This window comes from Hemicordylus capensis, chromosome 16, assembly GCF_027244095.1.
Source record: "Hemicordylus capensis ecotype Gifberg chromosome 16, rHemCap1.1.pri, whole genome shotgun sequence".
In the NCBI taxonomy this organism is placed as follows: Eukaryota; Metazoa; Chordata; class Lepidosauria; order Squamata; family Cordylidae; genus Hemicordylus; species Hemicordylus capensis.
In genome coordinates, this window is record NC_069672.1 from 15,316,457 (window position 1) to 15,331,461 (window position 15,005).

The following is a 15,005-nucleotide window of genomic DNA, read 5'->3' on the forward strand; positions in this document are numbered from 1 at the left end:
GTCTACCCAGACTGGCAGCAGCTTCTCCAAGGCCGCAGACAGGAATCTCTCCCACCCCTCTCTTGGAGATGCTGCCAGGGAGGGAACTTGGGACCTAGATGCTCTTCCCCGAGCAGCTCCATCCCCTAAGAGGAACAGCTTACAGGGCTCACACTTCTAGTCTCCCTTTCAAATGCAACCAGGGCAGACCCTGCTCAGCGAAGGGGACAAGTTAGGCTTGTTCCACGCACGCGGGGGGCGGGGGAAGCATTCTGCACACGCTCAGAGAGAGCCACTCAGCCAGGGGATTTGGGGCAGCAAACAGCGGGTCGCATGGCTCTCTGGATGAACTCCCCAGCCGTGGTGAATACTCTGTCTGCACGGGCGCCAGCCGCAGAAAAAAGGGTCACGCACGGCTGGATTCCTAGAATGATTTCAAAATGTTAAAACGCTTTTTGCCCGGGTCTCTGCGACGGATAATGTCCTCTGCACATGCTCAGAGGCGCCCTCTTGGGACCTGCAGCCCATAGGCAACGGTTCTGAGGCAAAGCGTGCGGCTGCAAGCGGCGTCACTCCGGAGTGGCGCCACTTCCTCGTTCCTCCTGGGAAGAAGCCGCGCGCGAGCGGCAGGCAGCCCTTGCCCGGAGGAGGAGTCTCCCCGCGGGAGGGAGGCGGTCACGGGTCCCGCTCCGGGCAGGGCAGGGCGGGGCGCGGGCCAGCAAGGAAGAAGAGAGAAGGGGCGACTTCGGGAGCGAGCGGGGTGGACGCTTCGCCTCGGGCCAGCATGGAGGTGCCCGCGGTCAACTTGAAGGTGCGTGGTGCCCAGCGCCAGGGCCCCCCTCCCTGGGCCTGGCGGGGGGGACAGCGTGCATGGTGGGGGGAGGTGGGGGCCCTGGGCGAGGAGGAGGCTGGGGCGCAAGGCGAGCGGGGGGGGGGGGGGTCTTCGCAGGCTCTTTGGGTGTCCCAGGCTGGGGAGCGTTGGAGACAGAGAACTGGGCGTGGGCTGAGAGTTGGCTTGCTGCAACCACTGGGTCTTTTCCTTCCGTTGCCTTCTTGACTCGCCTGGTATTGGCTGCCTGACTGGTGTTCCTGGGGGCGAGTGGCCCCCTGGGCAGCTTTGCCCTGGAGGGGCGGGATGCAAATAATACAGGCAAACAGGCTTGTGCAGGTAGGTCGGAGGGGAGGGAGGGAGGGAGGTGGCCTGAGCGTGTGTGTGGAGGTGTGGGTGTTGGGGTCCAGAGGGAGAACTGTGGTGGGCGAGGGGGAGGAGGGGTCGGGCCCCAGGAAATGTCGCTAGTTGGTGTTTCCTTCCCCCTCCTTGATATGGAGTCTTTTTTCCATCCACCTTGGAGCCCTGCGAGGTAGGCGAGCTGGAGAGGCGAGAAAGTGCGCGCGGTGCGCTCGTGGGGCGTTCACAGCTGAAGCCTGAGAGGGGCTTCTGCGCTCGTGCCCGGCAGCTAGAACGGATCATCGTGGGAGCGGGCCGTCGTGTGCACGGAAGTCAGGGAGGCAGGCGGGCACGGCGGCTGGGCTGCAGAATCCATGCCCAGATCTGCGAGAGGTGACTGGGGCGGGGGGCCTCTGGGCAGAGTTGATGGAGTACCAGCCCCCAGGGGTGTTCTTGCTGCGGGTGGGTTTTCACCAGCTGCCTTCTCACGCTTGTGCAACGTGCACTACGGATGCACCAGCAGGCTAGCACCATTTCCTTCTTTACCGAAATATGCCACCGCTTTGGGGAAGAGAGATTTCCTAATTGCTTCCCGCCCTTGCCTTTTGATTGATGGTTTTAATCAGTTTCTCTCCCTCCCTCCCTGTGCAAAACCCCTTTATTCCCGAGTGCTGAAATCCGCTATCGAACAGGCCCTATAAATTAAGATCTCCTCAGGCGGGTCAGGGGACTTGTTTTATGGCCCTCTGGCTGCTCTGGTGATTTGCCCCTCTGGATTGTCAGCTGGGGGGGACGGGGACGAAGAGAAGACCCTGAAGGGCCTGGTAATTCTATTTCTACAAAACAGAAATACTAACATTCTACTTCAAGCCATCGTTTCTGGTTTGCTGGCCAACTGCAACCCGCGATTCGTCAGTTTGCTAAACCATTGTTAAGTTTCCTTAACGTGGGGTTGGTGGGCTGGAATAGTGGCCTACCTTACAGGGTGGTTGTGAGGGTGGCTGTATTACAAAGGTAGCTGCCGTGCTGGGAGTCCCTGATTCACTTGATATCTACCAAGAGCTGAGCTCTGCAAAATCTGTAATGGAAACTTTTTAGGCATGTCCTGTTTCCAAAGTCCTGTGATGTTAGAAAGGGGTGGGCGGGTCCATCTTAAATGTAGGGTCCTCTTCCTTTTGGGTAAATAGTATAACCTCTGTTTAACACATGTTTTAAAAGAGGGGTTGTCTTAAATCCAGGGTCATCTTCTATTTGGGTAAAAATGGGCACCACTGTAAAAAGGGGTGTCCTTTTTCTTTATTTATCAATCATATTTTGATGCTGCCTGATGTGTAAATCTCCAGGCGGTGTACAAAATTCAAGCTATTAAAAATTGGATTGAAATACATGAAACAATTAAAACAATAGTATAAAAACAAATTAAAATTGTAAAAATTCTCATGAAAAGCTTGTGAGAACAGGAGGGTCTTGAGAGTTTTCCTGGGGGGGGGGGAACAGAGGAGATGCTCTTATTTCAGCATGGATCATATTCCAAAGCCCACAGAGAAAACCCGGTCCTGGGTCACCACCAAATGAGCTGGTGGCAACCCTAACCGAACCTCTCCAGAAGATCGTAACAGGCGGCTGAGTTTATGACAAAGGAGGCACTCTCTTAAATAGCCTGGTCCCAAGCCGTTAAGGGGTTTATAGGTGATAACCAGCACTTCGTATTTCGCCCGGAAACATATCCGAAAAATATGTGTTTTACCCTTCTTCCCCGCCCTGCTTTTGCCAAAGAGCTCGCCACATGTAGAAATCTAGAGCATCAGGGTGAGAGTTTCTAGCCTCGATCTTCCTTGATGTTTCTACATGCGGGTGGGAGGGGAGGGGTGGGGTGTTAATGAAAATGTGTTAATGTCACATTTTCAAGGGTAAAAGCGTGCTTGAAAGCGCGCAGCCGGTCTCTAACGAAACTGTAGAAGCCGGAGGGGTGGTCGAGTAAAACGTCATTCAATTAGCGACAAGGTACGCTTTTTAGAAAAAATTCCCAGATATCTGATCCTGGAAACGAGGCCTTTAGTGAGAAGCAGTGCTTTGAGGTTTCTTGCATGGGAAATGAGGGTGAGGGGAACAGACTGAGAGAGGCCTTGATACATGGGAAATGGGAAATGTTGTGCCATGAGTTGTTTGCCTGGTTAGCTATTAACTTTGGCACCTTTTCCAAAAGAACACACACACACACACACACACACACACACACGAGTGTGTATCTAAGCACAAAGGCTCATGTCTCTTTGCTGCCTTGGGGTGGGTGGGTGAGTTGGCTCAGACAAACTGTATCCCAAAAGAGATTTGGGGGTGTAGTAGCAAGAAACCCTTACCAGAAGCTGCCAGAGCACAAAACCCTCTGTGGCGGAAGAGGCAAGCCACTTGAACCCAAAGCAGCTTGCCTCTTCAGCAGTGAAAATTCATCACCAGAGAACAAGGAAACTGCAACTGTTGCATTCATGGGCCCATACAATACACAGGTTAGAGAGCGGGGGTAGGGGCGGGGGGGTGGGGCAGAAACTGAGCTTTGTTGATTTCCTCTTACCTGAAGTTTTTGTTTCCCAAGAAAAATAAATGAGTGATTCACAAGTTATCCATGTCCCAGGAAATACCTTTCATTCCCTTGTCATTGCTCTTAACCTAAATGAGTGTTTGCGTAATCCAGGTTGTTCTGAGAACCTGCGTTTTAGGAGCTAGGTTAAATGAAGCAGAAGGGTTTGATGCAAACTTACTGGAACTTTCACTTTCTAAATGCTAAAGTTTGGATTCCTTGGGTGCAGGGTAAACACGACTCTGTTCTTTTAGTGCAGACTATGGTGCTTTGTCTGTTCTTTCAGGACCTCTTAAATGGCACTAGGCATCTAGAAGACAATCAAACGATCACCCCTCTGGGTTCCAGACTTCTGTTCAGCCCTATACAATGCCATTGTCTTTCTCCCCCCAGTCCTATTCATGAGATCTAGAAACTTAAGGACAGTGTGTTCTTTGTTGTTTGCTTTCGTTCTAAACTGAAACTGTTGTTGTCTTCTGTTCAGCCCTTTGTTGGATGAAGCTGCCTTTTGCTGAGTCAGACTCTTGGTCCATCTAACTTAGTACTGTCTTCACTGACTGGCAGCAGCTCTCTCTGGGCTCCAGCTTTCAGCCCTATTTGGAGATGCCAGGAATCGAACCTGGGGGCCTTCCATATGCAAAGCAAGTGCTCGATTGCTAAGCTACGGCACCTCCCCAAGGACAGAAGAGATACCAGTCAAACCATAGCTTTCCATTGGTGCAGGAATGTGCAAGCTTTGAAGCCACACAGGACAGTTCGGGCTGCAGAGTTCTGTGACAGTGTGATTGATGTGCTCACCACCTGTGGTCTGTAGTGTCCAGTTGTAAGTGGCTAATCGGCTCCGATAAGCACAGTCTGTCTGTGCATGTCTTGGCTGCTATTGGCTTAGTTTCTGTGATGTCACAGAGGCAGTCAATTTGTGCTACTGGCAGCTATTAAGGAGAACATAGAGTCCACAGGGACATACCCACCTCTTATTTCAGCTATCTATCTATCTATCGGCGGTTTGCAAATTAGAATGCAACAGTTAAAACCTGAAACCATATAAAACGGATTAAAACAACCATCAGTAAAACTTTAAAACATCATAAACGAAAATCCTGATAAAATAGGTGCCTTTTCAAAAGTCGTTAACTCAATTGTTAAATCATTTATTTCAGTTAATGATAAACATGAAAACCTGCAACCACCATCGGCACTTGGAGGGCACAAGCCATTGGAGTGGCTCTGGACCCTTCCGGTGGGAAGCTGTTGTCTATGGGCAGAGGTCCGTGGCCACTAAATTGGGGTCAGCTTCAAGGTTTGGGGGAGCATCCTGTATTTTCTGTGCAGATGATTTGTGAAAGTAAGCCAAGCTCTGTACCAAACTCGGAATTGCTCTGAAGATTTCTGCATGTGAATTCAGCTGTTGTGTGTGTGTGTGTGTGTGTGTGTGTGTGTGTGTGTGTTTTAAGCAAGGGGAGTAATACTCCTAGATGAAAACAAAGGCCCACAGTACCTTTGAAGGTTATGCCTGATTTTTCAGGATCTCTCTGGTAGGTCCACCATGTTGACTTTGAGTGGGTTAGGGTTAGAATCACTTGAATCGATTCGAGCTTGATTCGCCGAGGCATCGATTCGAGTTTTCTGCTATTCGATTTGAGCTTGAATAGAATTGCAATTCGATTCGTGGGGCAAAGAACACCTTTTAGAGCGGACCCTGCAGTTGTGAGCCATGGTGGCAAGTTATGAGGAAGCTGTTAAAACTCCACTCTATGGCAGGAGCAGAGAAATTGAGAAGGCTTTGTGGAATTTCACGACTTCTGTTTACTCCACTGGGACCCCTGTATATTAATCATTAATTCTATGGGAGCTAAAAAAAAAGTAGCAATAAGGAATTCACTGAAGGTTGTAGCAGGTTTGTCTCCTCCTTTACACAAATGCAAATATACAGGCACTCTCATCTTCGTTTAGAAGCCGCAGGGGAGTAATTAGGCCCAGCAAATATAGACTGTGTTTGCAGAGGGTCTCAAAATGTTAATAACGTCAGCTCTCTAGAGATCTCCGTTGGGTGGGGAAGAAATCTTAATTAGTTGGGGTCCTTTTAATGAATGTTGCATACTTGCTGGTGGCCCCCTGCCTTTCTGCTTAATTAAGCAGATTTTTGCTCATTTATAAGCTGTCAGCCTAGTTGATAAATATGTAACCCAAATATGTAACCCAAAAGATCCTTGTTTTGCTGACTGTTTTGAAAGAGGTTCCTGCCCTCTGACTGATGTAAGAACTGGCAAATTTTGAGAGACCCAGGGGCCGTTAGCTGGTGGTGATGTTGGATGAGTGTCTCCTTTTTAAGAAATGAATTTTTTAAAGTGTGTACGCATAACAGAGATGCCCCACATGATTTCAGCGCACTGAAACCACAGTTTAAGCATGTGAGAATTAGCAGCTTGGAGGTCAAGGCCCTGTTTTGTTGCAGAAAGTTCCAGGTTAAGGCCCTGGCAGCATCTCCAGGTAGTCCTGGAAAGAAAGACCCCTGCCTGAAACCTTGGAGAGCTGCTGCCAGTCAGAGTAGACAGTTTTGAGCTAAGTGGACCAAGGGTCTGACTTGGCAAAAGATGTATGTGGAAGGCTTCATTTGGCTCATTGGTGCCAACAGATGTATCCTCCATGAATTTTTAATCTCTCTCTTTGGAGCCATCTAAACTAGCCATATCCACATCTTGTGTCCTTGCGTTCCACAGATTCCACGGGGTTCACAAATGAGTTTGCAGATTCCAGGATCCCGGGCCTTATATTGCAACCTGAAGGCCTTGTCTCCGTTAGAAAATTCTGTAGGAGGGCAAAAATAAATGAATGAGTTGAGTTCACTCTTAAGTCATGAACTCTGGACGGGCAGAATTTGTCCCTGCCGCCTCAAAATATTACCAAATCCAAATTCTCATGTGTCTCTCTCATCTGGTGATTGCAGGTCGACAGTGACACATTGCTTTTACTATGTCGCCATCCTGGGTTTTGGCCAAGTTCCTGCTTTTCAGTTAATTTCTTAGTAATTCTGTGGGTTTTTTTGTTTTTTTTTAAGGTTGCATCATACAAGGAAGAAGAGGGAAAGGCTTGTTTTATTTTAGGTAGCAGTTCTCAAACTTGGGTCTCCGGGGGTATTGGACTATAGCTCCCATCATCCCCTGCCACAATGGCATTTCAGCTTTGGACCGATTCTGTTTTTGAATCTTTGTGTTAAAGATGCAAAGCTCTCTGCAGGCAGAAAGCTAGCACCTCAGGGAAAGAGCTGGGCTCTCCCATTTACTTTTTGCTTAAGGAAGGGGTTGCTGAGGTCAGGTCAGTGTTTGGGGAGTGTTGGAAGCAGATTGGATTTCTCAGCTTCTTCTCTTCAGGTGATCTGTTCCCCACCCACCCCTAAATCGGTAACCCATTTTGAGAAAACTACCCCGAATGAAACATCAAAAAGAGATTTATTGAAAAGGAACATAGAAAGCTGCTGTATGCTGAGTCAGACCCCTGGTCCATCTAGCTCAGTATTGTCTACACAGACTGGCAGCGGCTTCTCCAAGGTTGCAGGCAGGAGTCTCTCTTTCAGCCCTTTCTTGGAGATGCTTCCAGGGAGGGAACTTTCAACCTTCTGCACGCAAGCAGGCAGGGGCTCTTCCCGGGGTGGCCCCATATAAGGGGAATATCTTACAGCACTCACATGTAGACTCCCATTCAAATGCAAACCAGGGCAGACCCTGCTTAGCAAATGGGACTATTCATGCTTGCTACCACCAGACCAGCTCTTTCCCCACAAAATGCCTTTCAAGTCCTCCCAAAGCGAAGCATACCTTAAGTGGCTGCGACTGCATTTTTTGCACCACGTTCTCCCTTTTGCCGTTTTCTCTTTAACTGTATTTATCCTTCCCTTTGTTGTCGTCCCTGCCCCCCATACCCCTACAGCATTTACACTGTAAGATCCTTGGGGCAGAGACCGCCCCCCCCACCTCTTTCTTTCTCACTCTGCCAGCAAAGCACGGTGTGATTTCAACATTTCTTCTGCTTGCAGGCTATTGTCCTTGTTCACTGGCTGCTGACAACATGGTGAGTGACTTGCACTTTGTTTTGACTCTGGAACTGTGGGTTGTGTGAATCGGGCTGCAGTTCTGAGCCCAACGCAGCCTTTTTTAAAAAAGCAAACACCCCTACCCCACAAAACGGCTGGTGGGTTGCCTTCCTGCCTGACACGGGACCAGCTACGGTAGCAGGTTGAGGGGGGAAACTCTTATCGGAGAAATGCCGTTTTTAACAGCGGAGTTCACAAGGGGCTTATCTCGAGGTTAGCTGGTGAGACGAGGTTGCCACAAGCCATGCCAGTGGACTCCGTGGGGCAGGGAAGAGCAGAGGCGGTGAAGGGAAGTGGCCCAACCGCTTCCCAGCCGGCTGACAAAGCGGATGGCGGCAGAAAACCCTTCTGATTCCTTCCCATTTTTCGTCTCCTCTGGGAGGGAATCCCAACTTGCAGACATCTAGGGCAACTTCCTGCAGGCCAAGGCTACGTGTGTGCCAACTACTGGTGTTCCACTGGCATAGATACTGTCTGTCCCCCTCTGCTAACACAGCAAAGAGGCACCTTTTAAAGTGGCGCTTCTCCTGTACTTAGCAGGAGGAGAGCAACTGGCCCTATCCAGCCCCTGCATGGCACCCCCTCCAGTGGCTGGTATCTACCTTTTATATTTCTTTTGAGATTGTGAGCACTTCTGGGACAGGGAACCATCTTGGATATTACGTCTTTTTCTGTGTCGACCGCTGCGAGAACGTTGCTTGAAAAGCAGTAGATAAATATTCATAGTAGTATATTTCTCTCTTTCTCTCAGGGGTGGCTTAATAACCTGGCTTCCAAGTTCCTATGCGTGGGGGAACTACACCATCCTTGCCCTGGGGGTCTGGGCGGTGGCTCAGAGGGATTCTGTCGATGCCATCCTCATGGTAGGTTGATTCCTTTTCTGTCCTGTCTCCCCCAAACAGGTTAACAACAGTAGACAGCAAAACAAACAGAACCCCAAATCAGTAGATAAAATGCAAGGGATTAACATCCCTTTCTGCTTTGTGGGTGAATGTTGACGCAAAGCAACTGGTAGGAACTCTTCACCAAAGTGTGTGGCTCGGAACCTCCTGAGAACTTCTGCACAATTAATCTGTGGAACTCTCTGCCATGGGATGTGGCGATGGCCACTAGCATGGATGGCTTTCAAAGGGACTTGGACAAAGTCATGGGGGACAACTCTGTCAATGGCTACAAGCAGTGTTCTCTCTAACAGGGATTCCCAGATGTTGCTGACTACAACTCCCAGAATCCCTAGCTGCAAAGGCTTTTGCTTGGGGATTCTGCGAGTTGTATTTATTTTTTATTTATTTAGCATATTTTTATACCGCCCCAAAGGCAAGTTCTCTGGCCGGTGTACAAGACGACAAAAGCAACCAATAAAAAGCTTGACATATTTCAAAAATTAAAAGTTAAAACGTTAAAACACAATTAAAAGCAACATCTAATTAAAAACTGAATGGTATTTCTTGCACGGGCGTCTCCCTTCCAGTTCTTCACCGGCCTGCTGCTGACCATCCTCACGGACATCATTCACATCAGCATCTATTACCCCGTCATCCCCTCGCTGACGGACACGGTCCGCTTCAGTGCCGGCATGGTCATCTTCAGCCTCCTCCTGAAGCCAATATCCTGCTTCTTGGCCTATCAGATGTACCGGGAGCGCGGCGGAGAGTACGCCTTCAACCTGGGTAGGCCGCCGTCTCCTAGAATGGCGCGGATTTTCCTCTCCTCCCGTGTTGCCTCCGGTGCTAGGCTTCCTTCAGCGTTCTGGGTTCTCTCTCCTCCCTTCGTGTCCCTCGGCTTGGCTGTCCTGTCTCCCGCTCTCCCTGCGTGAGCCCACCCATTTTATCCAAACGACTGTCTCTTGGTGGGGAAGAATGCTCCGCGTGAGTTTTGGCAATGCCTGTACCTCTCTGGAGATGGAGAAGAAGTGACTTAAAGCTTGGGGTGGGTTTTCACTCCTTTCTCCCGAGCGCCAAACCACGAGGGCAACGCTGCAGTCGTTTTTGCACAGAGGGAAGGATCCGAGCTGGTCTGTGGGAGGGGATCTGGTCTTGTGGTAGCGAGCGTGAATTGCCCCCTTTGCTGAGCAGGGTCTGCCCTGGTTCGCACTTGAATGGGAGACTCCCTCGAATGCTTGCGTGCCGAAGGTCCCAGGTTCCCTCCCTGGCGGCATCTCCGGATAGGGCTGGGAGAGACTCCTGCCTACAACCGTGGAGAAGCTGCTGCCAGTCTGGGTAGACGACACTGAGCTAGACGGACCCAGGGTCTGACACGGTAGAAGGCAGCGTCCTATGTTCTCGTGAACAAATGGTTGCCCTCTCTCCATCTTCGGAGGGCATTCCTGCTAATTTCCATCTCCCTTCCTCTGACAGCATCAAGATAATTTAATAGTAGTTTTCTGTGTGTTTAAAAGCTTTTAAGACACCGTGACACACTCGGCCCCTGCAGGCCTGATGGCCAGGACAATAAAAGCACAGGGACACACCAGAAGCTAGAATTCCTGCAGGGCGACGACCCCTTTCCCATCTTTAAGGGTGTGGACCTTGTCGAAACATCACACTGAGCCTCCGTCCTCCCAGAGAGCAGTGACCACCCCCTCTGGCTCTTTGCCGTTGTGTCTCTTCTTGAGTTCGTGTTCGCTCTATTTTTGCTTTCTTTTCCTTTGCAGATCCGGAGTCTCCCCTGGGCATCAATTTTGTCTGCAACGGTACTGACACCCCTGCGATTCCCCTTGTCCGGCGTTATTGAAAGAGCTGTTGCTGCTTTTTAAAATCTGCATGTGTGTTTCGACTCCTGCCCCTAAGCATCTTCTGGGTCCTCTGTAGGAGGGCCCATCAGCTCAGAGAGAGGACCTACCTGAGGGCAAGATGGTGGCCTTCAAGGCTACGTAGGCCCCTTGACACGATGGGTTGCGTAGTCTTGGCAAACACATCAATATTCTGTCAAGACATAAGCAGGAATTGCTTCTCTTGGGCCCTCTGGGAATTGTAGTCTTACAAACGGGTAAATCAGACCAGAGATTCTCAATCTTGGGTCTTAGCAAGTGGCTGAACTACAGCTCTCATAATCCCCAGGCCTTCAGCCGTTCTGGCTGGGGATTATGGGAGTTGTAGTCTAGCAAAAACTGGGGACCCAACCCCTGAATTTCATGCCCTTCACCAAACAGTAGTTCCTAGGGCAAAATCATGAAAATCTCTATTTATACTGACTTTAAGCTTGTAAACACATTGAGGGCGTCAGACTTACTTTGAGCATTCTCTTCTTCTATCCGGGAGAAAATTCACTGGTATTTGCATTGCATTATTTGCAGGAAGGGAAGCAAAATCTTTCTTTCTGAGTGTTACCTACTAATGTGTCTCCTGCACTAAAATACTTGAGCCACCCTTTTATTGGAGATGTGCTTTCCTCATTCTAGTATTCATATTCCTTATACCAGGGCAGAGGTATAATAAGATCCTTGGAAATATTTCAAGGAATGTTTCACCTTATGGTGAGATTTCCCTGTTTTTAGTAGATAATGGTAAAATTCATCCTTGGTCGCGATGCTAATAAGCACTTAACAGGACACATCCAAGTTAGGAGCTTAAAACCACACAGTCCTATTACACGTTCAGTGCTCTGCTATATATCAGAATCAATGGTTTCATCTTTGCTATGCACGCACCTTAGCTTTTTTCATGCTGTAGTAAACTTCTGGCCCTCCAGTGAAGAGTGGAAGGGGCTGGAAGGAACAGAACCGCAGTAAATGTTTGCTGAGTTTGCAGACTCTGTTCAGAGTACTTACATTTTTGTAGGCATGTTGAGACTTTTCACAAGCAGACGTGAATTGAGAGTCACTAAACAGGAGTCGCAAAGCACCAAGTATATTGGATTCACAACTCCAAAATGAAATTGGACTTTTACAATTTCACAAAGATATTAATAGAATATTTTGGATCAATATAAAAACATTGACACACCAAATCTTACTAATTGTATATTTAATCCAGTACTGATACTATAATGTGCAACTTTGCTTTTGTGGCAATCTGGAAACCACCTTTCAGCAAAGGCCTTTATGGCCTTATCTGTTCCAGGAAATAGAGGAGTTAATTTGGACTTAATACCATCTCTTGAAAGATTGCATTTTGCCCATCTGTGGCACTTTGTCTGTTTTCCTTTGATCTTTATATTATTGACATTGGATTAAATATATGATTATTAAGATTTGGTGTGTTACGGTTTTTATATTGTTCCAATATATTTTGTTAACATCTATGTGAAATTATGTAAGTAGGTGTAATTTCATTTTGGATTCTATTGAGAATTGTGATTCTATGACCCTTGTGCTTTTACTTCAGATTGTACATAACTGTGCATAACTTCAGGTTGAACTTGATAATTGTGATGGGACACGAGAGAGGTTAAACCTCTAAGACATCGCCAGGACTGGTTTCTTCCATGTTTTGCACATTTGTTCGTTCTTTTTGAAGAAGGCCAACGAACACACAAAGTATATTTTGGAGACATCTAGGGTGATGATCAGCCAGGTTTAGTTATTAACACAAGGAGAGTCCAGCTGTTCTGTTTAGCCCAGTATTCTGGTTCCAACAGTGGTCAGCCTCTTGCCGCAGAGAAAGTCACAAGGAAGGTGTGAACAGCCCTCCCATAGGAGCATGGGAAGCTGCCTTCCACCATGTCCGACCCTTGGTCCATCTAGCTCAGAATTGCCTACACTGACTGGCAGCAGCTTCTCCAAGGTTCCAGGCAGGAGTCTTTCCCAGCCGTATCTGGAGATGCTGCCAGGGAGGGAACCTGGGACCTGCTGCAGGCAAAACAGATGCTCTACCACTGTGCTAGGGACCCTCCCATATATGATGCTGCCTGCCATTGGCTCTCACTCTTGGTCCATCTAGCTCACTGTCTACACTGACTGGCAGCGGCCCTGCAAGGTTTCAGACAGGGGTATTTCTTTCTCAACCCTATCTAGAAATGCCAAGGGTTGGACCTATTACTATATATATACTGCTGCTTTTCAACAAAAGTTTCCAAAGTGGTTTACAAAGAGAAATAAATAATAAAGATAATAAAGGGCTCGCTGTCTAAAAAGAAGCGTAAGAAGCAACAGCCACTGGAGGGAGGTTGGGCTGGATAAAGCCAGTGGCTCTCCCCCTGCTCAAGAAAGAGAATCACCCCTTTAGGAGGTGCCTCTTTGCTCAGTTAGCAGGGGTTTCCCTGGCATCTTCTGGATACAAAAGAGGGGCTCTACCACTCAGCAACAGATAATCTTGATGAACGTGATGCTGCCAAACCAAGTCAGACCCTTGGTCCGTCCAGCGCAGTATTGCCTACCCAGACTGGCAGCAGCTCTCCAAGGTTGTGGGCAGGAATCTTTCCCGGGCTTTCCTGGAGGTGCTGCCAGGAACTGAGCCTCTCTCTCCTCCTTACAGGTTTCCTCCACGTGGGCCAAGACCGTAGCGCGTACCAGTCCATCGACACCCCTGAACCACCACGGCCGTATCCTGATGTAGCCAGCAAGCCCGGTCCCCCTCTGCCCTATTGAGGCCTCCTTTCCCCTTGGACACTGGAAATAAACTGTCCTGCCCTCTCTCCGCACCCTCCTCTGGAGGAAGTCGGGTTCAAAACGCCTGTGAAAATGTGAGCCAAGACAAGTGTGTACATTTTCCGACACACTCTTCTGTATTGCTGCACCCTCCATGCGACTGTCGGCGGGGTTGAACTCTCCACCAAGATGTGTACAGCTCCGGGCACCGTCTTTGTAACCCCCTTTTCTGGCTCTGATCTCTGTTGCCTATCTAGCCTGCAAACGCCCGGGTTTAGAAGAGCGTGCTTTTTTAAAAAGGGTGCTGGGATGATCCAGTTCTGTTCCGGGAAGATGTTTCGTGGATTGTCCTTCATGGGGGACGAAACATCAAGAGACTTGCATTCTTGCGAGAGTTCTGCCTGCTACGAGCCAGCCGACTCGTTTCTCCGAGACGACGAAGGAACCGAACCGTAGCTGGCCCTTTTGCTTCAGTCTGGGTCGTTTTCTCTGAGATGAATTCCTCCCTGTGTTTTCTGATTGCTGCTGGGATGCTGAGATCTATTGATTCGTGTTGCATTCTCTGTGCCTTAAGACCCAGCCTCTCCTCTCTTTCCTCCGTTTCAATGGCACGTAGGTTTCTGAGAAGAATTAAAGAATGTTTTTAATGAAAATGTCAAGAGTTCTGTGTATGAATTGGTGGGTCGTATTTCTGCTAGGCCTGTGTATTGTGGTTTTAATGGTTTTATATGCTGCCTTTTCCCCTGTTGTTAATATCTACGATGGCTGCTATTAAGATGTGCATGAGACCAGGCCTTTGCAAAACGGGGTGAACGGCCTGGACCCACAGTTGTGTGATTTGGACACACTAGCTGTGTCTCCACCAACTAATGCATCTTCAGGATAGATAGACTTTATTACAGTCTTTGGCCAGCACAGAAGCATGAAAGCGGGGGTGGGACACCCCACAATGTCAGACCCATGCAACAATATAGCTTTATGAATATACAGTGACATAGTAAATTACTCCACTACATTAATCATTAGATGCCATTGTATATTCATTGCTATGATACAGAACTTAGGCACGTTATAAGTAACATGGCTTGATGGTCTGACAAGATAAATGAGATATATATTTCATCTGCTCAGCCTGCTGTGTCCTTAATCAGGAGTAAAATTAACGACTCACATGAGTCTCTATAAAAATTGCGATATAAATAAAACATGGCCCACATCTTCTACGGTCTGTGTGTATTCCAGGGCCAGTAGCATTCAGAATAAGAAATCCCACCACTTCTACCATATAAAACCGCTGAAGGCAACGTGTCCACAGGTAGCTTTTGATTTTTCCTGAAACTAGATCCAAGGGTCATATCCCAGTGCCGTTACTTCGCAACCAGAGGCCTTTGCAATCTGGCAATAGAAGAGACCCCTCGCCAATGATCAGTGGAAATAGGGTGGGGATCGTGACCACACAGGTGTTTTCCTGAGTCAGCGGCTTCCCAGGATAAGAGGCATGGTCTAGGCTTGTGAGGAGCGGGGGTGTCACTCCGTCCCCAGATTGCCATATATATATTTATATATTGAATATCTTCTATAACTATATCAGAATATTTTCTTTCCCTTTTAAAGGCCACTTCTGGTTTTGTTTTCCTTGCCTTTATTTTTCACAAAACTGCAG

At 48.4% G+C, this 15,005-nt stretch overlaps 1 protein-coding gene across 4 annotated transcripts; it reads left to right on the top strand.

Annotated features, from left to right (window-relative positions):
- Window positions 1-288: 288 nt before the first annotated feature.
- AGTRAP (angiotensin II receptor associated protein) lies at window positions 289-13,995 on the top strand. Of its 4 annotated transcripts, none has more exons than XM_053281543.1 (6): window positions 289-790; window positions 7,759-7,793; window positions 8,567-8,678; window positions 9,287-9,485; window positions 10,469-10,507; window positions 13,230-13,995. In XM_053281543.1, the coding sequence occupies exons 1-6, from the start codon at window positions 764-766 to the stop codon at window positions 13,340-13,342; spliced, it is 525 nt and encodes a 174-aa protein (XP_053137518.1). In that variant the 5' UTR covers window positions 289-763; the 3' UTR covers window positions 13,343-13,995. The 4 variants fall into 4 exon arrangements, with proteins under 4 accessions (XP_053137518.1, XP_053137520.1, XP_053137516.1 ...); XM_053281541.1 differs by lacking the exon at window positions 289-790 and adding an exon at window positions 961-1,147; XM_053281545.1 differs by lacking the exon at window positions 10,469-10,507 and having other exon boundaries at window positions 499-790.
- Window positions 13,996-15,005: the final 1,010 nt, after the last annotated feature.